At 56.9% G+C, this 26,522-nt stretch overlaps 1 protein-coding gene across 1 annotated transcript in view; it reads right to left on the bottom strand.

Moving 5' to 3' along the window:
- The window catches only part of Kif25 (kinesin family member 25), a 42,636-nt gene that overhangs the window by 10,065 nt on the left and 6,049 nt on the right, over positions 1-26,522 (bottom strand). The window contains exons 2-12 of the mRNA XM_048805752.1: positions 24,356-24,421; positions 20,190-20,303; positions 18,877-19,189; positions 18,482-18,620; positions 16,553-16,693; positions 16,349-16,452; positions 13,293-13,381; positions 12,270-12,306; positions 2,134-2,201; positions 1,337-1,411; positions 163-333 (exon numbers count right to left, since the gene is read on the bottom strand). Of these exons, the coding sequence (XP_048661709.1) occupies positions 163-333; positions 1,337-1,411; positions 2,134-2,201; positions 12,270-12,306; positions 13,293-13,381; positions 16,349-16,452; positions 16,553-16,693; positions 18,482-18,620; positions 18,877-18,924 (872 nt within the window). The 5' untranslated portion in view covers positions 18,925-19,189; positions 20,190-20,303; positions 24,356-24,421. The remainder of the gene's footprint in view (positions 1-162; positions 334-1,336; positions 1,412-2,133; positions 2,202-12,269; positions 12,307-13,292; positions 13,382-16,348; positions 16,453-16,552; positions 16,694-18,481; positions 18,621-18,876; positions 19,190-20,189; positions 20,304-24,355; positions 24,422-26,522) is intronic.

Below are 26,522 nucleotides of genomic sequence, written 5' to 3'. Positions count from 1 at the left end.
GGAAAGGAGCCCAGGGGTCCTGGTCAAGAGCTCCGTCCTCAGGAGACTTTTGTGAGCTGAGTGAACGGCTGTCCAGCGTGAGCTGACCCTGGGCCTGCTCTCCATCCCTCCCGCCCCGTCTCATCCCACACAGCACCGAGGCTCTGTGCTCACAGTCACCACCATCCAAAAGATGAAGAGCTCCTGAAGAGCTCCTCCGCGGCTCTGGGGATAATTCCCAAGTCAGCGTGAGCCCCCGACGGCAGCCCAGGCTCATCCCCAGCACGCGGCCCCAGCATGGTGTAGCTCTTCCCGCTCCCAGTCTGCCCGTAGGCCATGATGCACATGTTGAACCTGAAAGGCAAAGCCCGCTCAGGCACAGCACACGCCCGGCCGGCCACCGCCCAGCGTGAAAGCGCCCTCACTGAAGGTGAAATTTCAACACACTTCATTTCGTGTCCCCCTGTGACTCCACTTCTTGTAAGTCAGGTTTTCATTCAGCCATGACTAGTGCCACTACGGCCACCGTGTGGCTATTCTGCACACAGCCCGCATCTCGCCCCGCCTGCTTCGCATCCGGCGTCTCTCGTGGGTCATGTCCTCTGTCAGCTCGCAGGTCACCAGGGCCGACCCACAGTGGGTCCCTTCCGAATTCCCACAATGTCTCACTGGCTTTCACCGCAGTATTAGAGTGGCCCCAGGCCAGCTGAGGCAGAAACTGCCCAGCGGTGAGCGGGGATCGCTGGGTGCCGGGGTGGTGAGGTGGACATGGCCAGCCAGCCCCACTCCACAGATCACAGGCCTCGGGGCAGCCAGGGCACCAATGGCGAGACAGCAACCCTGCAATTAGCTTCTATTTGTGGAGGTCGGTCACGCCGCCTCCTCTCTGGGCAGACATAGGGGCGTCTTCTCCAGGGAGTTGGATGTGGACCTCTGGGCAAGTTGTGGCCTGAGGATCCTCAGTTAAATATTCCAACCTGGTTTAACTGATGGCTAAAGAAGTGCTCTTTACTCCTAAGACCCCCTGCCTTTAAAACCGGTAGTTGTCTTTTCTAAGAATAGACAGAGCCCCCGACATGATGGAGCGTTCACAGCAGACTTCTAGAACGTGTGAAATGTAAAGAATCCCAGAGGGTAAAGGCAGCCGCTAGGAGGCTCGAGTCCACCCACAGCCACCCAAGCCCTGCTCAGGCCCGTACGCTCTGCCCAGCAGTGCCCTCCATCTCCCAGGGGTGGAGGCATGGTGCAGTGCAGGACACAGAGCCAGCACTGGCCACAGGCTGCCCCCGGCCAGGCCTCTGATTTCTGTATGGGAAAGAGGTTTGTGATCACTGGCCTTAAAAACGTTTTCACTCACCCGTCCAGGAAGGACGTCAGTAGGGGACACACATCTGCAAACACAGCCTCCTGAGACTCTGCTGGACCGTAGACTCTGTGACAAACAGAGGCTGCGTCGGGGGAGGAAGGCTGCTCCGGCGTCCTGCAGGAGCGGGGCCTGTGTGCAGGCCTACATGTGCACCCCGACACACTCGAGACCCCTGCCTGTCCACAAGCTGAGAGGATACGGGAGGTGGACAGGTGGCGCCCTGCCTGGGAGCTCAGAAGCATAGGGATGTGCGCAGGCAGACACCTCAGTGCTGCTGGGCAGCCCAGTCCCCGAGACCCCGGCTGGATGGCGCCTGGTGGACTGTGTGTGCTCTGAGGTCCACTGCTTCTCCCTGGAGGCTCTTTCAGGACACCCTGCCCCTACTCACTTGTCCCTAGCTGGGGACTTGGAGGAGTCCGTGAATCTCCAATTGTCCCCACAAAGCCAGAGGCCACTGCAGGGTCAGGAAGAGAGTCCTCAGACATTGCAGTTAGGAGCAGAGGACTAAGCCTGTGCCGGGGGCCCCTCACCATCCTTTGGTGGTGGGGGGGAGGACCTTCCCACTCAGGAGCCAGGATCACTCACACCCAGCTGACCAGGAAGGCCTCTGACTCAGGCCCCGTTGTTTGAGAGAGAAAAGAGAGAAAGAGAGAAAGCCCTGGATTTACCTGGGGGGTGGGCACAGGGGTTATCTCTAACCGCCATCCCCCAGAGGCAGGACAGGGGGCACGTGTCAGTCAACCCCAGGCACGATGTGCATGGTTTATGTGTACTCGGCCAGCACTTACCTTTCAAAATTATACGTCTTATTGATCTTAGGGTGACCAGGACGATGGCATTTCACCAGAATCGTTTCCTAATAGAAACAAAATAGAGCCTTCAGACCCAGCCAGGGCTTCACTCATCAAACGGGAGCCAGGGTGGAGGACAGGCCCTGGGCCAGGGCCAGCTGTGGCCTGTTTGGTCGACACTGGACCACCCGGAGCCCTTTGCTGACGAATGCTGCAGGCTGCGAGGTGCAGGATAGCTCCAGTGGTCAAGACAGAGGACGCACGGCCTCGAAGACGGCAGCCTGCAATGCCTGGCCCTTAGAAAAAGGTTTGCCTGCCCCAACCCAGAGAAGGCACTCACACCGTGGGGAGTATGTGATGGCCTGGGGCCAGTGGCCTGAGCATCCTGGGCACTTGCAGTTTCCCATAGGGGATGAAGCCCCCGAGGCTGGAGAGCCGCTTTCCAGCCACTTCCCCTGGGCCTACTGAGCCGTCTCCTTGAGGTACCTCCCATGGGAGGGGAGCCGAGGCCGCCCTTCAAGAAGTGGGGCACCAGCTTCGGCTGCGGCTGAACAGAAGAACGTGGATGGGCTCCAGTTCCAAAACAAACTGAAATTTCATGGAGAGACAGCAGCTTGGGAAGGCAAAACAGCAACAGCACAGTTCTGAACGGCCAGGCGTTTGCTGTCCACAAGTCCTTGTATTTGGAGGAAGCAGGATGGGCGCTCCCCACCCCCTGGCCAGCACACGATGCGTGCACAGGAAGCACATAGGGATTTCTGTGAGATGACAAATACCTGCCACCACGTGCCCATTCCGGGGTAGAGCCACAGGCTGTGGGCCCGACAGCTGTCAGTGCCTGCAGTGGTCCTCTTCGCTGTCCACTGCTGAAAGCCCCTAATGGCAGCTGCTAGAGCACAATGCTGCACACCTGGCCAGGTGGGGCTCCTGGTGCTGAGCTCTGAGGCTGCCGCACAGGCGACCCTTCACCGTCTGCAGTCACAAGGAATGCCACGTGAGTCCCAGCATGCATCTGGGTACGGCAGGCTAGGGAGACACGACTGAATGTTGGCCTCTGCACACATCCTGCGGGGATGAGGCTTGGCTTTGCCTGACAAACAGCCTGGCCCGGCCCCTCCCACCTGCAGCGCCTGCCCCGTCAAAGCACGAAGGCCCTGCCCGTGCCCGGCCTGTCCTTCACACCACTGCATAGGAATATTTCCAAGATGCCAACTGAAGAGGGGGCAGTGAGGTCCCTGAAGCCCAAGAAGCAGTCACGGGAGGGACAGAGCCAGGTCTGGCAGAGGGTCACCCAGCCCGTACTTCAAGTCCCTGTAAGCTGTGGTGGACCAGGAGGTCATCTGGGCCAGGATGAGAAGATCAGGAGCGCAGGTGGGGGAGCCTGTCCAGGGGAGGGCAGCTCAGCGAGACCCTAGGGAGCACTCGCTGTGCGCCATTGCTTCGAGAACAAAAGGTTCCTACACCCCCCTGTCAGACCCCAAGACAGAGCTCGCTGTTCTTCTCACCCCCTAAACTCCCTAATAAAAGGCAGGAGCCAAGCTCAGGTGCCAGCCACGACCAGTGCACCCACAGCCTGGCTGCCACACCCCAACATGGCCAGCCTCGGCCCCGCTCCCCCGGCCGGCACCCCTCTCATTGACCCGGGAGTGACCCCCATGCCACGCAGGCATCAACAGGAAGTAACGACCCAGCTTCAGCTGTAAGGAAAAATCAGTGGAAACCCTGACGCTCGAGGGGTTCTCTAAGGAGCACAGAGGGCCCAAGCACAAGCTGGAGACCAAGCGCCCTCGGGCTCCCGGGACCTCCGACTACAGTGCCATCCGCGGAGGAGAACACCGAGACCGTCCCCAGAGCAGGGAGTGGCTGTCCCAGCCCAGCTCAGGGCTCTTTTCTGCCTGTCCCCACAGAAGCTCCCTGTTCACAACACTGCATGCCTCTCGGTCTCACGAATACAGCCTCCAGCCCCGGGTGGGGGCTGCCTGTGGTGGCGCGTTCCCCAGAGGCTGTGGATCTGCAGCCGCTCTCCCGCAGCCCCGTCACTCGCGGGCTCTGCCTCCGGATTCTCGCCATTCCTGAGGCTTCTAGAGGCGGAGGATGGAATCCAGCGTCCTGCAGCGAGGACCGGGCTCCAGGCCAAACCGCCCCAGCCCTGCACGGTCTGTTTCTTATTCCTACCTAGCTTCCTAGCTAGCTTTCAAACCTGTAGGGCTCAAAACTGCTCCCAAATTCCAGATCTCACATTTTATAGAAATAAGTCTGAGGCCAGGAGGAAAAAGGCAGACCCCATGCAGACTGGACAGCCAGCTGCTCCGCCGCCGTGCCCCCCGGGGAGGCGCACTCACAGCCAAGGCTGGGCCTCCTCGGGTAGCCGAGGGGAGCCCCACCCTCCTGGGGGCCCAGGCGGGGCACCCAGGTGAAGCACCCTCTTCGTCTTTCGGAGATGTTACCTGGATGCCACGGGTGGTCGGGGTCTTCCAACTCTGATAAGCCACAGGGTGACACAGCTGCGATCCTCTCTTGAGAGGACACCTGTGAGGACTGCAGCCTGGGGACCGAGCAGGGCCCCGAGTGAGACCAACAAGGGGCTGGAGGGCTCCCGGTGACTTCCTAGGACCTCTGTGGATAGGGCAGCGCCTACAGTTTATAAGCATTATTAATTCCTGTGTCTATGTTCAACGAAGGTGCCGGCAGTACCAGGTGACACAGGATTCAGCTTGCAAGGGGGACATCAGGCACCAGGTGGGCCACCCAGGGAGACCAGGCATTGCCCACGTCTGGTTTCCACATGGGGTGATGCGTTTGTAGAGGTGTTAATACTACAAAGTAATGATGCAGGCGTGGTTCTGAATCACCCACATCTCCAGGTTAAGAGAGGAGTAGAGCCATCGATAGCCCAGCCCCGACCCGCCACGTGGACTACGTGATTCCATGGCTGGGCATTCCTGCGAGCGGGTGGGGATGTGGGCCACAGGGAGCCCTGGCCAACACAGCCAGGAGACGGCTGCACCCCGAAGGCAGAGGCCCTCCACACAGAGGAAGCCCAGGCATGCTGGTGCTCAGGTCCCCAGGAAAGCTGACGCCTGCCCCTGCACGGGGGTGAGAGCCACCGCTTGCTACTTCTGGAAGTAAAAGGAAAGAATGGGGTGCCCATCCCACCTCCCTCTGGGGCTGTCGCTGGATAGCACAGGGGTGCCCCAGCACCCTTCCAAGTTTCCAGGAAAGAAGAAAATCAAAGGAGCTAGATTCTCCCCACATGGTGATGGAGAGCTCACTGCCACTGCTGGCATCGGGCACCTGGCCCCACGCACCTCCCGTGATGCACTCACCACCACTCAGCTTGGGTGGCCTGGGCACGTGCCAGCTGGCAGATTGTGCCAAGGACAGGAGCAAGACGAGCCGCACCTCACGTGTGTCAGCAAAATCAGACTGTGGGCTGCACCCAGGGCTCACGGGGGCTGGAGGGGCCTGGGGATAGGAAAGCCACAGAGGACACCAGAGCACGAGTTGGCAGGACCGCACCGGGCTCAGAGAGGCGCACTGGGCAACGGAGCTGAGGGGACGAAGCTGAGGCCAGATCCCGGTCAGCTGGTGGGGCCATGGCCTCTGTTTGACCGGCTCATACCACCTCTGCCTTAGGCCTCTGTTCTCGTGTCTCTGTGTTGAGTCTTGATTTCACAGAAGGTTTGAAGACAAGGTCACAGAACTTAAGGAAGAAAGAGTGAGAAGAAAGGCCGCAGGGCTCATGGACGAGCCCACAGGCACGATGGCGTGACCTGAGGGACACCAGGGCAGGCGCCAGGGATGCGGTGCGCCTGAGGTCCCCGGCTGAGGCTCCGGGTCTTCAGATGCGTGCAGCAGAGGGCGGGATGGTGGCACCAGGGGCCAGGAGGGAGGACGGCAGAGGGCACGGGTGGCAAAGTCCCATTCAGCGAGCAGGACACCCTGGAGATGAGGTGACGGCCACGCGCGCCCGACGCCACAGAAGCGCGCCTGGGTGGCAAAGGTGGCAGCTGTCAGGTTGCCTCGTTACACACAGATGGCCATCCCAAAGCAGGGCTAAGATCCCTCGTGCCCGAGGCCCAGCGAGGAGAGAGCATGAAACACGGTGGACAGGAGCACCGGGCACTGCTCAGGCGCCTCTGTGCCCCGGCCCCTTGGGCAGTGATCGCCTTCCTTCAGGGAGGAGGCGGGACAGGGCTCAGGCCTGTCGGTAGCTGTCTGCAGGCCAGCTTGCCCGCCCAGCGACAGATGAGGACAGCTGGCCTGTTCCCGCTCCATGCCCCTGACTCGAGCAGGTTTGGTGGCTGGTCAGCCATGGGGCTGGTGCTCAACCTGCTCTGGAGCTGGGGACATGCAGGAGTGGGGGTCCCCTCTGTGGGTGTGAGGGGCTTGCAGAGGTGGCTGTGGCCAGGGGCGCAGTCCTGCAGAGCTGAGGGCTATAGGCAGGGAGACGGAAACACATGGACCATAAGGAAGGGCCAGCTGGCCTCAGAGCCCCTCACAGCCAAGGCCACACTGCTACCAGGTCGCGCTACCTGATCTGTGGGAGTTTTCTATCCCATGATGGGTGCAGAACCTCCAGGGATCCCCAGGCACTGGACTGCTCTGTGCTCTCGTGAGCTCAACCCTCCATGAGTCTGCAGCAGGGGACAAGCCTCTCCTCCACAGCACGGATGCTGGGTGACTGGGAACACTTTCTGATGTCCAGTTCCACATGTCTGATTTATTCAACCTCATCTGAGTCCTTCCCTATGGCCACCATCCCCCTGCACCCCGGGTTGCATCCCAAGCCTCCCTGCCCCAGGCCAGGAACACGACACCTCTTCCCAAATCTACCGTCTGCTCTGTCATGTGGCTTGGACGGTGAGGCAAGGAGCACATGCCTAGCACCTGACACCAAGTGCCAAATGATACTTCCTACATTTTTCATGGGCACTTAGGAACAGAGATGGTTTAGGGTCCTGTGGAAAGTGCCTACCACCCCCCATAATGTGGTTTTAGGTGCATATGGTACACGATGTCCCTCTCCTGGTTAACTGAGCCTACCCACACGGCTTTGCCCACATGTCACGAGGTGGTCCCGTAGCCTTGCAATCATAGGATTCATTAGGTCTATAGGTCTATGACTTAAGTATCCATGAAACAAGAAAATATGAGGAACTACCACTAGAAAAGGAACACACTCCAGAGGCACTCTGCAGAAGTGGATGGCTTCCTAAGACGGCCTGTGCACAGGCAGCCACATGCTGGCCTTGACGAGGAGCCTCGGGAGGAGCCGCACGCCCTTGCGGGAAGAGCACTCCTGAGACAGAGGTGGTGAGCAGGGTCTCACCCGTGCTTTGGGGGCCAGCACACCGAGACTGGCTGACAGGAGAGGAGGCTGAGCACAGGGGACCGGCTGGGTGCAGTTGACCCTTCCGTCCTGCGTCTCCTGAAACAGAAACCCAAGCCTCTCTCTGACCACAGTCTGTAAAAGTCACGTTTGTTCTTGAAATAATTTTCAGTTTCTCACAAGTGATTCATATTTGAAAACTAAATCTTGATCCTAAAGAAGTCCCTTTTAGACCCACTTCATGGTTGGAAAGAAGACCCCCTCAGGAGCCACATCCAGTGACAGTCAGGGCTGTGACTCCCTGGTCCTGACTGGCACGGGTGATGTAAAGTGCCTGCCATGAGCGAGGGTACATGGCCTCCCTCTCCGGAGATAGACGCTGCCAGTCGGCGTGGTGGACAGTCCTGTGACCCGTAGGCTGGTGTGCAGACACTGGTCTCGGGAAGACCATGAGTGCTGGGGGGTGCGGGCAGCTAGGTTGCCAAGGAAAGGCACATGGCAGGGGGTTCAGAGAAGCCCCTGTGGAAGGGGTGAGGGCCCTGGAAGGTGGCCATAGGCTTGCGGGCAGAGCAGAGCCTTCAGGATGGAGTGAGAGCCCTGCAGGTCCTGCCCCAGGCGCCGCGGAATTCCACGAGCACACACCGAAGAGGCTCCGGCCAGGAGTGGGTGTGACCAGGTTGCATTTGAAAGGACACTGCTGCTGGGCAGGTGAGCAGGCCGGCCAGGAAGCCAGGAGCAGTCGGGCAGGGGAGAGGGTGGCCTGGCAGGAAAGAAACCGTGGGAGCGCTCACCACAGAATTCACAGGACTTGGAGATCAGATGTGGCCGTCAGGGCGCCTGGAGTCTCCATGTGATGAGCTGGGAAAACAAGGACAGTGGATCCACAGAGAAGATGAGGAGCTCCGCTTTGGACGTCTTCAGGTTGGGAAGCGCACATGCTAAGATGGGAGGCCAGTGGCTGCCGGATGCGTGGTCTGAAGCTCACAGGGGTCTGGAGAAGGAAGACGGAGGAGGCAGGCGGCTGTGCCCCTGCTTCTGCACAAGCCCAGGGAGTCTGAGGCCAGGAGCGAGCAGAGTTAGAGAAGATCGCGCGGTCCATGGAGGACCCAGGGTCTCGGGCCATGAGAGACGGTCCTCAGGTGTGTCACTCCGCTGACCCCTCGAGCCCCTCTGCAGAATGCGATTCACACCATGGCAGATGTGACCAGGCCATGTGACCCACAGCCCCCACCAGCTACATTCGGAAATTGGAGTCGGTGTCAGGCAGGAACAGGGATCCCAGGCAGCAGTCTGCAGGAGCTCGACACAAAGCCCGAACTCTGCTCTCCCATGTCTGGTCATCAACAAGGAGATGAACGTTAAATAAAAACTGCAAGTGAATAACCAGCAAGGCGGCCGCCAAGCAGGAGGCAGGGCCCAGATTCTCCAGCTGACACCGATGGTGTTTTTAGGGCGAATCCAGACCTACCGCCGGCTGAGTGCTGGCTGCACATCCACCAGCCTGGACCTCCAGATCCCGGAGAGCCGCACAGCCTGGGAGCCTGCAGGTCACACAGTCCTGGCTCTTCCAGCAAACCCAGTGACAGGCAGTCCTTCAGCGGGCAGGCCAGGGTCCTGACAGTGATTCTTAAACTTGAGCCACACGCCCCCGACAAAAGAAATGCTACCTTGTTAGACTGGGTAAGACGTGAAAAGACAGGCGTCCCAGGGAGAAGGTTCGGTGGGACTTGGCGGGGCCTGGAGGGGTGGGCCACTGCCTGCCGGCCTCTGGCTCAGGAGGATCTTCTCACCAGAAATTCAAGGCTGGCCAGAATGTCCACAGGCAGACGGCCCCTCAGACTGGGCCGCAGGGACAGGGTTGGCTGGGGAGGCAGGGGAGGGAAGGCCAGGGCCAGGGTCCCTCTCACCCAAGTCCAGGAGTGAAGGTATGACTGCTTGGAGGCAACCAGGGACCTCCAGGGACAAGGGAAGCCACCTCAAGGGCTTTGGAAGTGTCCACTCCAGAGACAAGTGAACTTCTTGATGCAGCTGTGACAATGATCTTGGCCGCTTTGTGAGAAACCGTCCCATCAACCATTAACTACCACAGAGGACTGCTAAAGCTCAGGATGCTAACACGGTGAGGCACGCAGACGAAGCCGCCTTTCCAAGAAGTGATGAGACTTTAGAAATGCTCCAACATGGCCATTCTAACCCACATGACTGAGATTTTCAGGTGACAGTCAGCGTTACCCACATTAATTACATGCTTAGCATCTCACTTGTTTCCTGAATGCATTCTTTGGTAGTCATAATAAGCTAGAGTGAAGCATAAGCTCAACACGAAAATGCAATTGTTCTGCCTCAAAAACACTTAGCACGAGGGCAGTCTTCTTTTAAGGACATTCTGGCACAATCTACCTCCCTTTTCTCAGCATGTTTTAGATTCAAAACCAGACAACATGTTGTTTCATCTGTAAAGACCACAGTCCATATCTTAACCAATAAGGGCTTTTTAAAGCATAACTAGCATGCTAGTAGTCAGACCTTGTAAAATTAATGTCACCTGAGAGGTGGCTGCATTAGTCTATTTCATGTTGCTATAAAAACATAACTGAGGCTGAGCAATGTATAAAGAAAAGAGCTTAATTTGGCTCACAGTTTTGGGGGCTAGGAGTCCAAGATCAGCTGGCCCCTCAGTTTGACCTCTGTGAGGACTTCTGGCTACTCACAACATGGCAGATGGCATCACAGTGGGGGTGCATGTGGCAGGGGAAAAGAGGAGCAGCAAGATGGGAAGTGAGAGGGGTCCAGGGCCCAGGCTGGCTCTTTGTGAAAACCCACTCTTGTTTCACAGGCCCTAACCAGGGTCCCTCCCATGGGGTCTATGACTTTGAGCAAGCCCTTCCTCCTCCCAGTAGGCCACACTGGGACCAAGTGTCCAGCATGTGAACTCTGGGAACATCCTAAGCCGCATGCAAACCACAGCAGGGCGGACAGCTGCCCCCAAATGCTTCACTTTGGCACCAGGGCTCTTTTTATTTTTAACATTTTTTTAGTTGTAGATGGACACAATACCTTTCTCTTATTTGTTTTATTTTTATGTGGTGCTGGGGACTGAACCCAGTGCCTCACACAAGGTAGGCAGGCGCTCTACCACGGAGCCACACCCTGGCCCTGGCACCAGGGCTCTTTTCCTTTGAAGGCAGGCAGAGGAGAGCATCTGAGCCACTCTCCTCCAAGGCAGCAGATGAAATCCCCACCAGCAGCCCCTGCTGGGAGGAGAGGAGCGCTCTCCAGAGAGGGCACCCAGGCGGGAGAGACCACGAGCAGGCTGCGAACGGGCCTGGTCCCTGCGCCCCGTGGGTCTTCCCGCCCTTCCTCTTTGCTCAGCCTGGTACAAAAGCACCAGACTTCGCCATGCCTGGTCTCGTCACATGGACCTCTTGCAGTGTCCCTGAATGCTTCTCTCCGCACAGCTGTCTCCTGCAGAGCGAACACTCGGGCAGCCCAGACTGCAGGGACAGGCGTCCTGCCTGGGATGCACTGGCACAGGCGCATTTCCCAGGCCCCCCTGTCCTCCAGTGAGCCTGCTCGAGAGGGCGGGCCCAGGGGGTGCACCGTGCAGCTTCAGTGTCCTGTTGTTGACTTGTTGGGGACGCCCGACTCTCATCCAGTGAAGTGCCCACGTTCTGGAGTGGTCAGGTGTTTCCTCTCCTTTACCATGACGGAGGGGGACCTGTCCAGAGGCAGCTTTGGCTACAGCGAAAGCCCTGGGTGGCTGCCCTGTCGACTTCACCCCCGTCACGAGGTCACCATGTCTGCAGTGAGCTCTGAGAGCTCAGAGGTGCAGGGCGTCCCTCCAACTGTGCAGACCCTGCTGCCCCCGGGGCCACGGCAGCCACTGAAGCCTGTGACCCAGGCACCACTCCAGGGGCTTCAGAGCCACCTCTCAGCATCGGCTCTGAACTGGTTAGCCAACGTCTGTGAAGACGCTTCTTACCACCACTCACTGCCCTGAACCACCTCTCTCACACCCAGGGCGGCGTAAATGCTTGGCTCTTTTTTTCCCACACTTTTTAGAATAATGAATTGATCATCTACCACCCTACAGAAGTAATCAATGAAGTTTTTTTAGAAAATATTTATGAACTCAGAATTTTTAACTATGATCATGTATTTCCATCTGCTCAGCCATTTCCTGAGCTCCTCGTTTCCCACCGTGCCAAATGGTTCTGTGTTCTGGGGACATGGCCACAGCCTTGGGTACTTCCCCTGTGGCCAGCAAAGGTGGCCCCGGCTCACCCTGTCCCCTCCCAGCCCCATGAGGTCGCCTGAGGAGCACAGTGCTTGGAGAGCAGAGTGTGCATCTTCTCAGAGCTACTTCCAGGCATCGCTGGGGTAGAACTGAGAAGCATGAGGGGTTCAAGGAGAGACAGAATCAGGTCTGTTTCCAACTAACACTACAAAGTTCATGTTTTACTTCACTGCTTTTAGTTTTGTACCTGTGTCTCTTTTCTGAATTCTCTACTTTTTTGAATCTACCCACCTGCCACATGCTCAGTTTGCAAGAGACTGGGCTCTGAGGCTGCAAACGCAAAGCACTGGGGGACCTAAGCCAGGAGCCACCCGCACAGGAGCAAGAGCACCTGCTCCCCCAGAAAGTAGGCAAAGCCACCCTGGCTGACCAAGAAAGCCAGCCTCGCCAGCGAAGCCACTGGCTCGCTCCCAACAGCAGAGTCTGCAGGAAGCTGCCCTCCCGGTAGGACACCTTGGGGGCCAGAGTCCCTGAGGACGTGGGGACACACTGGGGACTACTCACATCATCCAGTGCATGGGCCACTTCTCGCGAGATGGAGCTGTAGGGACAAACGACACTTAAAATGCACACGGCAGCATGCTTTCTTTCTGAATTCGCGGTGTCCCCTGCTCTCTCCCTGGCTCTTCCCCACCCCCGACTCCCTGGACTCTGGCTTCATTCTTGCTCCTCGCGGGTGTTCCCTGACCTCTCCTGTGGCCACGTGTCCCTCTTTCCACACACACGTCTCTTGTCCTCTCTGGCCTCTTCTTCTACCCTATACTCTTCGCTTTTTATTTCTTCTGTTCCTGCATGATTCAGAACAGGGGCCACCACGGGCCCTGCTCTGCTGGGGGCACCCTGCGTCTGAGCTGCCGCATCACACTTTCAGGGTAGCAAGTGCGACCGAGGAACTCAGTTTCTGATTTGTTCAATCTCATCGGTGACTGGTGACGGGCCGCCCAGAGCAGATGACAAAGCAACAGAAAGCTGCATTTGGTACCTTGAGGCAAGGACCATCTGGAAGCCAGGCCCAAGAAGCTGTCACATGTCAGGGTCACCACTACACTGTTTTCCCTATTTTCAGTCCTTTGACAAACTACAAATGCTCCCAGTCCACAAGGTGCACTTGTGCTTCCTGAGGCCTTCCTGGAGTCCAGCGCTCAGTCATCCAAGGTGAACACAGGGGACCAGGCAGGTCCCTAGAGGGGAGTAAAATGTGGACAGAAGAGGGGGGACCTGAGACCAGGAAGGCCACACCAGCCAGACTAGGGGGCAGGAAGCAGATGACAAGTGCAGAGGAGGTGGGGGAGTGGGGGTCCGGGGGTTTCAGCCACTCTGAAGCTCTGTCCCCAGGTCTAGTTGCCTGGCGAGGAGCACCACCCTGAGGGATACCTCCACTCGGACACCAGCAGCACCTGTGGGGCCAGGGCTGGGGAGCCAGGCTGTGGAGACTCCTGCCAGTTCTATACCTTTTTCCCTCAACACCCCCACGTGGCCACACACAGCCACACACGGCCGAAGACGATGCCCCGAGTGTAGGGTCACCTGCTATGTGAAGCCGAGCTGTTCCACTCACTATCGAAGGGCAGCAAGGGACGGATCCGACAGTGAACTCGGATGCTTCCCTTCAGCTCCTGCAACAATGATGTCCACTGTGGACACGGCTGTGAGCCACAGGGGACAGGAGCCACCCTCTCGAGGCGTGCACTGGGGACATTTCCCAGGTGATCCACGGAGTCACTGCACTAGTCCTGACTTCTGGAGAAGGCCTGGGGGCAGCGCGTGGTCAGGGTTAGCCCAGGTTTTTCTGACTCAAACCTAACCCATCCATTCCCTTGGCAGACCCCCCGCCCTTGGCAGAAGAACCCACAGGAGGCCTTTCAGTGCATCCCAGGTGAAGTGCACTGGGCATTTTAGGGGAAATTGAGACATTTGGCTCTTCTGCTCATCATTCTGGCCCTCCGGAGGCTTCGCCTGGATAACGTCATGGCGAGGTTGGTCAGGGTGGATGAGGAATGTGGGCCCCTGTGTGGGCAAGGGGCAGGGGCAGCCCGCAGCTGCCCATGGGGAGCGAGTGAGCAGAGCTGAGTGCAGGTGGAGCTGGGAGACTGTCTGCCCCTCTGCCTGACGCCTCTCCCCACTGCCTTTGTGGCTGTGGGCCCCTTGCACACCTGTCAGCCTGGCACATGGCTCCGGCAGCCTCCAGGCTCCGCCTTCTCCACCCGCCTCCATCAGACCTCCCTGCTCATGGCTGAGTCCCAGCACCATCCTGAATGGCTAAAATCTACCCAGTCGGGTTTCCTCTTTCTCTGGGTGAGGTGTCCAGAACGAGAGGCACGGGTCAGGTGTGGTGGGTCACTGCCAGAGCAGAGCAGGACTGAGGACCACCCTGACCCACGTGCTTTCTGTTGGTGCAGCCCAGCGATGCTCTCGCTGGCTTGGCAGCTCTGATCCTGGCACTGACAGCAAGCGAGGACTGTCAGTCAGGCCACCAGTGGTTGGTAATCAGGTTTCTTGTACCCAAAGAACTCCCGACCTGACTCGAAGGCAGCATCGTCTTCTCCCAGCCCCTTTGAATCATGGAAATCAGAAAGCCAGAGAGCCCTTAGAAATGCACATGTGCAGATGCCTGTAAGGGCGCCGAGCCCCAGCCCTGTGGGGAGAAGCCCGCTTGGGAAGGGGCTGTCCCCGGAGCAGCGGCAGAGACAGCCTTTGATGGGGGGAGGTGACAGAGAGCAGTGAGAGCCAGTGAGACCAGCAAGTCACTCCACCTGCAGAGTACAGGGCCTTGCACTGGTGCAGCCCGGGGCAGAGGAGCAGGGTGAGGAGGGACCAGGCCCAAGGCAGAGCCCTGCACTGGCTCTTCTCTGGGACCAGGGACAACATGTGTCTGTCTACTGGAATCTGGCCTTGGCTCAGCAGGGTGCTGCCATGGGGAGTCCCTGCGTCCTTCCACCACACTGTGCCTGGAGTTGGTACCCAGGTCAGGTTCAGCCTGTGGCTCTGGCCCGCTGAGGTATCTGCGACCAGCCAAACCCGCATCTCCTCTGAGATCCCAACCATGCCTTCTACATCCCACCTGAGTCCTAAACATTAGGGTCTAATGTTTAGAGCCAGACAGAGCCACAGGGTGCCGCTGGGCACCAGGGCAGAAGCCTGGCCCCTGCTGGGTTCCTGGGGACAGGAAAACTCCTCTCTCCCCGGGTGCTGGGTAAGCGGGTGACCGTGCTGACAAGAGGCAGCAGCTCCTGCTTGGCAACTGTCCATAAATACTTCATGCAGTGCTTCCCCATGCGCCTGGCTGAGACCAGACACTCCACACCCGCCACATTTCCTTGATTTAATACCCGAACATTTCATTCCTGTAAACTCCTGCTGCTCTCAGGGAGCGACCCTGCTTCCTTTAAGTGCTCACACACTTTGAGCACTCCATTCTAAAGCCTCGTCTTTGATTGATGATGAGCAAGTCCAACAGCTCTGCCATACGGCTGCTCCTACTGCTCGAGAACCAGGTAAGTGACACTGTAGACGGATCTCCAGCCTCTTGAGCTTCCCGAAGCTGAGGTCAGTGTCCTGTTTGCACAGTGCCCATGGCAAGGAAGGGCCCCTTCGGCTAGTGCAGCAGGTCCAGTCACGATCCTGATTCTAGACTCAGGATCGTGCGCCATCGAGTCTTCTCTATTGGACTTGTGTCCACCCTAGGTAGTGCGTTTTAGCCCTTCTCACTAGATCCCAGGCTGTCCCCAGCAGCCCCGAGAGGTAGAGATAGCACGGCAGTTACGTAAGGTGAAGGACCACAGTGCTGTGGAGCGCTGGCCCCTGAGCACCGACAGACGACTCCTGAATACTGGATTGCACAGATGGGCCCTACGCCAGAATCATCCTCAGCCGTGTCTCACGGCCAGTGGAGCTCTTCACCTCTGTGAGGGCCGAGCACCCCTCAGGAGCACAGGCCTCATGGGCAAGAGGTTCTGGAACTCAGACGTCAGCCTCGGTGCGAGCACAGTCAGACCTCACAGAGGAGGTCCAGAGCAGACCCCCCGCCCTGGCCGCCTCACCATGGTGGAGGGGGAACCGTCCTAACTCCGGAGTCTCAGACCCCTCATCTCTGAAGCAGCAGTCGGGGAACCTCATGACTGGGCTGGAAGAAAGCAGCTAAGGGCCACGAGGACGGGCAGCTGGGTCCTCTCACCCTGGCGCAGACCTCTGAGCTCTCCAGCTGGGGAGAATTGGGGGTGTCCTGCTCTCAAGTACCCCTCTCCTTCCTGAGCTCACATCAGCTCAACTCCTGCAGGCCTCAGGGGCTGACGGGGTCCCAGCCTAACCCAGCATGGCTACTGTGTGGCCCAGGACAAGCACCTCTCCATGCCTCGGTGGCCCCTGCTCTTGACTGAGCACCAGAGTGGCTGGTGGTGTCTGGGTGAGGGAGGACACTGGAGCCCAGCACTGACCTCAGCTGACCTCTCCGCCCTGTGCCCCCCCCCCGGGCTGTCCCTCCCATTCCCATGGTGTTCTGACTTTCTGTCCCCTCCCGCCCAGCTGTGGCCTCAGTGCGCCCAGCCCCTCAGTGGCGGAGCCCGGCAGCCGCGGCAGGCGCTCACCAGCAGGCTGTTGTGCAGGGCCCGCCGCCTCTGCTTCTCCCGGTGGCAGCGCTCCTCCATGTCCTGCAAGGACTGCTCAAGACGAAGGGCCTCTGACCGCCAAGCTGGAAGGACAGTGCGACCCAGGTTACGGGGATTCTGCAGGGGGGACCCGTGTGGCCTGGCAGATTAAACGCCTCTGTTAGCAGAGAGGTAGCCACTCACGGAGGCCAGCAGCTCTCCACATGGGACACACCCTGGGACCATGGCCAGGGGCCTTGCCCAGGAGTCCTGCACCACGACCCAGTCCTGGAGGCCTGCTCCTGACGTCCCGAGGCTCCCGGGGACCCTCTCTGTGGGTAGAGCCTGCAGCAAAGGAGGTGGGGTCTGGTTTCCAATTCCTCCATTGCCGGGCTGACCTGGGGCCTCCACTTCCTGTCCAGTCAGAGACCCTCTGGCCATGATGTGGGGATGAGGGGAGACTGTCCACTACACACTGGGGCCAAGCACAGTCGCAGCTAAGCCAGGATGCCCAGGAGCCCAGAGGGCCATTGTCATGATGGCTGCTGCCCACGTGGAGTCCAGCGCAGGAATGGAGTCTTGTCATGGCCTGAGGTCAGCAGCAGCCAGGCCTGCTCCAGTGCCCACAGTGACATACCTGGCCTGGCTGCAAATGTCCAGGGAGGAGGCCCCATCAGCAGTGGCCACTCACAAGGCTAGAGTAGAGTGTGCTCTCTCGGTGCCCAGCCAGGCAGCACAGGTGTAAGGGGGCACCGTCCCCTGAGCAGAAGGGTCTCCACAGCTGACCCCGACTCCGTCAGCAGGCCTGCTCCCCAACCCGTCCTGTCTGAGGTGCGGGATGAACTGCCTGACACCAGGTGGTGTCTAAGCTTCACCTCTGATGGGCGCTGAGCTGCAGGGGAGAAGGGGCTGGGAAGCTGGCCGCCTGGACAGGACGTGGGCCAGCAGCCTGGAGGGGCCTTCCTGGGGGTCTGTGTGCATAGGCTGCAGGTGTCTGGCCAGCCTGGGACCTCGGCCAGACATCAGCACCTCCCTAGGGCACGGCCCTGGCTCCCGCTCGGCCTTCCCTGGGGTCCCAGAGCTGCACCCTCTGCACCCTCTGAACTAAGCAACGGACTCTTCCCGTCAGCTCCAGTGGGGAGACCATGCACAGACAGACACACCACACACACCTACATACACTGATACACGCCACATGCACCTACATACAAAACTACACACACCACACACACACCTATGTACACCTACACACACACCTACATACGCCACACACCTACACACACCTGTGTACACCTACACACACCCACACACACACAGACACACACACACACCACACACACACCACACACACACCACACACACTTACACACACCACACACAGGTGCACATACCACACACACCTACACACACCTACATACACCTATACACACACCTACGTACACCTACACACACCGACACATGCCTACACACATTGACACACACACCACATACACCTAATACACACACCTACACACACCACACACACGTGCCCACACACCACACACACACCCAAAAGCAGCAGACACACTGTCCTCTCTAGGGCGTGGCGGACCCCGTGCGCTGCGCAGGCCCCTGGCCATCTGAGCGCGGCACGGCCATGCCTCAGAACGACAGCGGGGCCGCAGCCCCTCACACTCTGGGAATCACAGGAGGGGTCGTCGCCCACAGCCCTGCCCAGTTGTCTTCAGGCTCCAGCAGGACGTGGGCTGCAGTGGATAGCGTGACCCTGCACTCAGGCGACACCGCGCAGCTGACCACCCTGAAGACAAGCCCCTGTGAGAGGAGGTGCGGTCCAGTGGCTGGGGAATCATGGAAGGAGGAATTCCACCCATCTCTGGAAAATCTGACTCTGAAAGCTAACGTGCCCGCAGGCTCTGTGCACCAGGAACGCCACGGGCAAGAGTCACTGTTCCCGTGACAGGGGAGGAGGAGACCCCCACGGCGGTGGCCGCAGGGTCGGGGGGCAGCAGCCAGGATATAAGACAGCATTTCTCCTCGCCCTGAATGGGCATCAGTGGGCGGCTAGGAGAGACGGGGGCTGGGCCCAGGCAGGCCTCTCCCAGCAGGCCCGGCTCGCACAGTGCGGCACCTCACCTTGCACAGCCTGACTGTCCAGCTGTGCTCTCTGCACAGCGGCCGCTGCTGCAGAGAGGTGGGCCTGGCACTGCTCCTGACAGCTGCCCACAAGCTCCAGGACGGAAGAGCGGAACTCCTTCACATCTTGTTTAAGCCTCTACGGGAGGAGAGCACACACACGGGGCACAACCGGTTTGTAACCATCCCCACTGTGGTATGACCCAGAGCCAGTCATCGTCCGCTCCTGTCCCCAAGCCCCAGCCCCAGCCCCAGCCGGCGGCCAGCCGAGTCCATCGGGGCCTGCAGCAGCACCTGGGGTGCCCTCACTGCCACACCCTGGTTCAACAGGCTTGGACCAGTGTTGGGAAAGCAGCTCATGTGACTTGAGTGGTTTGTGTCTTTCAAGTACTCACAAAATAGAGATTCAAGTCTGTCCCGATTTCCGCAGCAGTGCCGCCCATTGTTTGGAGGCGGAACTCCCCCTGGCCTTTTGTTGACCACCCTTCAGTGTTGGCAGAATCCTCATCTCTGTGTCCCCTCCAGGGGAACAAAGCCCTGATGGACAATCCAGACCAGCTCTGGAAGCCCCATTATCATGGGCTCCTGCCAGTGAGGACCGCTCTTCAGAACTGTGCTCCAACAGAATCCCCGGACAGTAAGCAGGAAAGCATCCCCGGAGCGTGGGGGACGTCACGGCGGTATCCTGTGCTCCATCTGCTCTTTCCCCTGGATTTATTTCAAGGATTTTCAGTTTGACAAACAAATTGGTGAGCGGCCACCACCAAAGTCTCCTAGGCTGTGACGGCCACCCGGCCCAAGCAGTGCTCTGCTTCTCAGCTACACCTTTCTTTTTCTATAACAAGAGAGAAGTTCTTTCATGTGCTTAGGGAACACTTTAATGGAATATAAAAGCTAAACTGAACTAAACTATTTCATTATATAGAATACAGATACATTATAGAGCTACTTTTCAGAGATGGATTGATTTTCCTCAAATGGAAGAGAATTAAAAATAAACTCTATATAAATCCACTCTGAATGTACAAAAAAAAAAAAGTTAAAAGTCTCTGGATGTGACCAGCACAGAGCGCAGACTGATCCCATTTGCAGATGGTGTGGCATTGTTGTGATGACGTGTTTCTTCCTGATTTTGGCCCTGGTCCCCCTGTTTATAACAAAAGGCAGAACAATGCTCCTAATCAGAGGTAGTGAAATATCCACCCTGGAGGACTTCCAAACATGCTCATGGACTAGCAGTTTTCCTTCTTTCTAGAAACCTCCAGCAGTGTGCTAGAGGCAGGCCCCATGGACACCATGGACGCCACGGCCATCATCCCTCACCCTGCACACTGCACTCGCCTCCCCGGGCGGCCGTGAGACAGCAACCCTACCTGACCACGCTGAACCCCGGCAGCCGCCTCAGCCACCCACTCCCCGGCCAATGCGAATTTTCTGCTCCCACTTTTGGTCAGAATCCCAACATGGGCTTCTAGGTCTTTTCTGTTCAGTGACGTTGGAGGGCGGAAGCCCCAGAGGGAGAGGTGCCTGCAGTGAATGGCGGGGCCGGCGGCCCCCAGGGACCCCACCAGCCCCAGGAGGTCTGCTTGCTCAAGCTTCCCTCGTCCCCGGGGTGGGGGGCTCACTTCCCACAGGCAGGCTGCACGGTTCCCCCAGAATGAGCCCTGCATGCTGGATCTGCTCTCTCGTGTAGCTGGGCGATGCCTACCTGAGCCAGGTGCCAGGACTGGGCCAGCGCTGGGTGCATACCTCCCTGCCCTCCTCCGCGCGGAGCGTGAACCTGCATGGCCTGCAAGTGGCTCCCTCTGACCCTTCCTTGGTACTGTTGCACAGGGAGAAAGGAAAGAGGGCAGAAAGTCTTAGAGCGAAGCGGGTGCCGTTGCCCTGAGGCCTGGTTCCAGCACATTGTGTGCAAGAGCAGTGGCAGTGGGTTGGCCCACAGTAGGGCAGGGTCAGGAGAAGCTGCTGGAGACCCAGCTGTTCAGGGCTGAGCCCTTGGGCACTGGCCAGGTAGAGAGGAGAGGCCAGCATCCAAGGAAGAGGCCACCAGGCAGATCCCAGAAGGGACAGGAGTGGGAGGGATGAGGTGCAGAGGCCCATGAGCCCCTGAGGAGCTCTCAGGACCCAGCAGCAGGGCTCTCAGAACAGGTGCAAGACCCACCACTCTGGACTCTCACGGGGAGGGGTGGGGTGAAGGAGAGGACCCTCGCAGCCCTGGGCGGCCATCTAAGCCTCCAAGCAAGCAGGGAGGGTGAGGGAGGCAGGAGCCCTGGGGCAGCCTGGTAGGCGGGCCAGGGTGTAGGTGGGGGCCAGCCCAGTCCTGGGCTCTGGCCTGCACCTCTGACCGGCATGACAGGTGCGCCAACAGCAAGCGCAAGGCAGGACCAGGTGGTTTCGCTTCAGTTGTGGCGTCCACTGTGGAGCTGCCCTCACCAGCAGTGCACCCTGGTGAAGCCGGGCCACCCGAGGCCGAGCCACACGGGGCTGACTGCCCAAAACACACCGCAGCCTGCACTCACAGGAGGAGGCACCACGCATTCCAGCAGAGCGTGAAAGCCGTGGGAAGGCGCGATGGACCCCCAGCGTCTTCTTCAGAGGGGCAGAGAAGGGAGCCTGTTGGTGGGCCTCTGGGAGGTGACCCAGAGGGTGTGAGTTCACCGTTTAGGGGAGGCAGAGCTCTGGACTCCCAGCCAACCAGAATTTGAGTTGCTGGCACAGTGTGCACTGGGCCCAGGTGAGTGGACAGGTTCCCTCACAAAGCCTGGGAGAGGGAGGGCTGGGTCAGCAGGGAGATTTCCAGAGGTGTCTGTGGGGGGCAGACGAGGCAGGAAGTCCATTTGCTCCGTGGAACTGTCCACCAGTGCACAGAAGTTCAGTAGAAGGCCAGGGCAGGGAGCCCGGGGGACGCACCAGGCTGCCCTGCAGGCCAACGCGCACCACAGGAGACGGGCTGCCCCGCGTGCGGCAGCCTGCGGTGGACACTGGAGTAAAGGAGCATTCGCAGCTAACGGCTTCTCTTCGTTTGGGTGAAGAAAAAACTAAAGCAAAACAAACTCTCTAACAGGACTGACTCCTATATCCAGAGGAATCAGGAAGTCCATTCTGCTGACCACACGAGGGACAGAGACTCAGAGGACCTAGCACAAGAGTAGCTGGCACTGACAGCAGCCTGGAGGAGAGCCCGGGTGATTTGGTTTCAGGTAACAGGAAGGAAAGACTGTGGAGGAGCAGGGAGTGGACAGGTGAGCTGGGCTGTCCTGCCTGCCAGGGAGGCCGAGGAATCAGCCAGTAAGCGCAGAGAGAGGCTGTCAGTGGAGCAAGGGTGCTGGACCTGACTCAGGAGAGGGGACACTGAAAACAGGAGAGCCAGGTACTGTGGCACACACCTCTAATTCCAGAGACTTGGGAGGCTGAGGCAGGAGGATCACAAGTTTGAGGCTAACTGGGCAATTTAGAGAGACCCTCCCTACCTCAAAATAAAATGAAAAGGGCTGGGGATGTGGCTCAGTGGCAGAGTGTCCCTGGGCTCAATGCCCAGTACCACAAAGCAAGGGAGGGAGGGAGCAGAGGAGGGCGGGGAAGAGGGGGAGAGGAAGAAGCTGCCTGGCCTCAGCTGAGGAAGGATCCGCCTCCACGCTGAGTCTGGTCAGTCCACCTGAGAGCAGCTCCTCTGCAGAGCGGTCACACTTTCAGCATGTCGTGCTGGGGGATGCCCTTCCGGGAGCAGCTGCAAGGGGCGGCACCCCGGACCAGTCCAAGGGTGAGCAAGTGGCACCCTGAGTCACTGGAGGCAGGAGGTTGTGTTTTTTCGCCACCAAAAGGACCACCAGGAACTGGAGGTGCCAGGAAGCGGGTCAGGCCGTGAGAGCAGACAGCAGAGACTCGGGCGCTGGTGCCAGCTCCCAGGGCTCCCAGGAGGATGCTCAGCAGAGCGGGCTCCTGAGCACAAGCGGGGAACCCAGGGCCCTCGCAGGGATTCTGCAGCTGGAAGGCCTTGGCTGCTGTGGCTTCAGTGGCCTCCAAGATTCCTGGGGGGGCCAGCCCACTGTGGGGGCATTTGGAAGGGGAGGTGATGAAATTCCCAGCTCCACTCTCACAAATGGACCAGTTCCCTACAAAAGCAGAGCTGGACGGAGCAGCGGAGGCCCTTCCTGCTCTTCTGCTTTCCCACCGTAGGAGGACACCTAGCTGGGCCAGCGGGAGGAGCGGCCTCACAGACACCCGATCCATACAGCCTCCATCTTGGGCTCCCAGCCTCCAGAACTGGGGGAGAGCAATGTTCTTTGTAAATCACCTAGTCTCAGGTATTTTGCTATAGTGACACAAGAAGACAAGGGCAGTTGAGTTGCCGCAGTCTGGCTGGGCACAAATGCCGCAGTCTGGCTGGGCACACGATCACGAGCCACCACACAGCTTGTAGATTCAAACAGCAACTCTTTATTCCCGAACTCACACCAGCCGTCTACAATCACGTTCTGGGGAAATCCACGTTCTCTGCCCAAATCCACGTTCTCTCCCAAATTTACCTTCACTGGGCTTCTGTCTCCCAAAATATACTGTCTGAATCCCGTGAGAACTCAAGGGGAACTTAGGCAGCAGGATACGCCCTATTCCCAGCAGGAATAATCTTAAACCTTAAACCTGGAACCTAAACTGGGAACACCCTAAACCCGATTATGTTAAACCAGGAACACCCTAATCCGCCCTGGTCCTTGAGCAAGGTCAACTACATTCAATGTCACTGCAAAATGTCAGCAACATGGGGTACGCTGGCAAGGAAATTGTCATACCTACTTGGCTAATGGCTCCCAGCATCTCCCCCCTTCTGATTCCTTGGGAAAAATTGCATCACTGGTGACACCATCAGCAAAGATATGCCAGCACTACCACAATTAACATGGGGTGTGCTGGCAAGGAAATAAAAATTGCATCACTAGTTAATCACTGTCGCAGATGTAAGAATGGCCAAGCTGGAGTTCTGGATATCAGCTGTTATGGATTTGAGTCAAATCATCTTCTTTTCCATCTGTAGAAATTGTTTTAGTTAATCTCTCTGGAATCCAAATCGGCTGCTGTTCTCCCTGTGGAAAAACACAAACAGACCCCCGACTCCAGACAATCACTGGGTCAGGACCTTTCCATTGTCCTGTTAGAATATCTTTCCAAAGTACTTTAGGCTTATGTACATTTTTTGGATACATATGCCTTTCCGCAGCACTAAGTCCTGATGAATCCAAATTTAAAAAGTTTAGAGTAAAAAGCGTTATTTTAAGTTTATCTTTGGGGGATATATACCCCTTTCCAATTCCCTCTTTTTGCTTTAATAAGTATATGTCTGTATCTAATAGTTGTCTAGCTTTTTGCATTTTCTATCTGAAATACCTTACTTGACATTTTCAACCATTTTTTATCTTATTTCTATCTTCTAAATTTTTTTTTTAAGGTTTGTATTTTTACCCTTAGTTGCTTATTTTCCATTGGTATGCCAGCACTACCACAATTAACATGGGGTGTGCTGGCATTGAGTGACTCTAAATTTACTCAACACAGATTGGACAACTCACAGTGGATGGATTTATGGTACATATATTAAATCTAATTAAAGCTGTTTAAAGAAAAATAGCCTTCAGCTGCATCCTTACTTTATTAAATTCTTGTGAATGCAGAGACAAATAGGAATTTGGAACATAACCTGTTCCATTGTAAGAAGATACTTTAAAATGTCAGCTGAAGAGTTCCTCTCACCTCACCAGACAGAGAACAGAAAAGATCTAAGGAGAGAGTGTCACTTTCAACTTATTTCTTTGATAAAGGCTGAAAACTGACTTCAACACTAAATCACTGGATGCAATTCAAGATATTTAAGTATATTACCTCTGCCAATTTCAGATGAAGAATAGCATTTTCTGTTTCCAGTTCAACTATGCTTTCTTCTTTGACCTACCAACAAGGATCCAGAAAGGGAAACTGTCACCAGAGCACTCCTGGGTGAACTGAAGTCACAGGAAGTAAGTGCACACACAGGAACAGAGAGGTGTGCCTTTGAGGAGTGCAGGAGTCGCCAGCATGGGGTCGGGGGGACTCCACTGCAGGCTCCTCTGCCAGCAGGCCTGGCCTCCCTCCCCACGACCCATATACCTATGACCCCTCCCTGCCCAAGGGCAGCCCCAGACTGCCGCAGCAACACTTGATGGTGGGCTACAAGCGCAGGACCAGGACCCTCCCTCCCTCTGGTCAGAAAGGGTGCTCAGGAAGATGGGCTGGCAGGGATGGGAGTGGGCAGAGTGGCCAAAGGAAAGGCAGTACCCAGTCACAGGGCTGAGGAGTTTGGCACATCAAGGAGAAAGAGGCTTCTGTGATGTGGGGACCCGTGGGGGAAGGAGGTGACGGCAGAAAGGCAGCCAGCGCTTGGCTGGGTGGGGTCTGCAGCCAGAGGAGCTAGAAATGGGCATTTAATCACACGGAGAGAAGAGCCCTGGAGGTACTGCAGCAGAGTTTGCTAGGTACTTAGACTAAGTACTGCAAGATCAGGAAACTGGAGAAGAGTGGACAGGAGTGAGCTGGTGAAGTCCTGCTGGCAGGTGGAACCTCCTGGGGGGACTCAGGCCCTCCTGCTGGGAATTCCTCCACCTCCAAGCCTGCTGATAAGCAGGTCACAAAGAACCTGCGATTATTTTAGGACTATCTTGCTTGTAATTCTAAACTTTCTGATTGGTGACACAAACCTGAGAATTATCTATAGTATTATTGTTATGTCCATTTATTTTTTACCTCTTATAAAAATCCTCAGAATATTTCCACAGTTCATTCCAGGATCCCACCATATCTACATGTTCCATTGCAATATAAACTAAAGTTATGAACCTGATACACTTTGCTTAAATGTTTCCCACATAGATACTTTCATGATACTGTATATAAATTGTTTTCTGAATTTTTAATTTTTTCATTACTATAGCATAGAAATACAATTTTTAATATGGATCTTGTTATCCTCAGTCTTACAGAACTCACATTTTAGTGCAGACTTAGAGTGGATTCGTTGGGATTTTCTACCGACGCCATCTGTGAATACAGATGTCCTCACTCCTTCTCTGAGGTGGGTGACTTTGCCTTCTTCGGCCCCCTACCCTGAGTAGCATGTCTAGAGTAGTGTTGAACAGCGGGGCTCAGGAGGGATGTGCTGACCTTGCTCTAGATCTTGGAGAAACAGTCATCTTCTGCCACACAGTGTGATGTGGCTCTGAGTTCCAAATGCCCCACACCTCCCAGGTCAACTATGTCCCTATTATTCCTAGTTGGTAGTTTTTGGTTTTCTCTTTGGTACTGGAGATTAAATCCAGGGACACTTAACTACTGAGGTACACCCCCCTCCCCCTGCCGCCACCGCCCCAGCGGTGAGACAGAGGGTGACTGAATTGCTGAGGTTGGCTTGAACTTGAGATCCTTCTGCCTCAGCCTCCGCAGTCTCTGGGTTGCCACTGTGTGGGAAGCCATCCATGAGCCGTGTGTGAACAGAGCCATTAGGCAGGGAAGGCTGGTTTTAGGAAGTCCCAGTTGGAATCAACTGGTTTGAGAACATCTGAATGCTTTGGTGCCCTGTTATAGCACAGCCTCCCAGGAGATGGGTATAGCTTGTCAAATGCCAATCAACCTATTTACTGCAAGACCCCAGACCGAGAAGCAAGCATAAAACAAGACTCCTCCCACTGAAACCTTATACCTGCCTTTGATGTACTCCCCCTTAAATAATCCGGCCTTTTTCAAAAGTTATTTAGCTCCAGTTCCCATCAGGATTGGAAGACTCATCAGGCGTTCCACTTTTTAAAATTTATTTCTTACTGATTATTTCAGACTTTTTTAATTTTCCCAGGCAGCTCACGCCTTTTGGTAGAAACCTGTTCTGTGGGGGTGCTGGCCACCCCAATACCACTGTGACCTATGGTTGGGTGTTTTCATTATGAAGGGTGTTGAATTTTGTCAAACACTTTGAGATATGGTGAAGAGTTTTGTCCTTTATCCTACTGATATGATCTGCTGT

This window comes from Marmota marmota, unplaced genomic scaffold, assembly GCF_001458135.2.
Source record: "Marmota marmota marmota unplaced genomic scaffold, marMar, whole genome shotgun sequence".
In the NCBI taxonomy this organism is placed as follows: Eukaryota; Metazoa; Chordata; class Mammalia; order Rodentia; family Sciuridae; genus Marmota; species Marmota marmota.
This window is presented reverse-complemented; position numbering and strand designations above follow the sequence as displayed.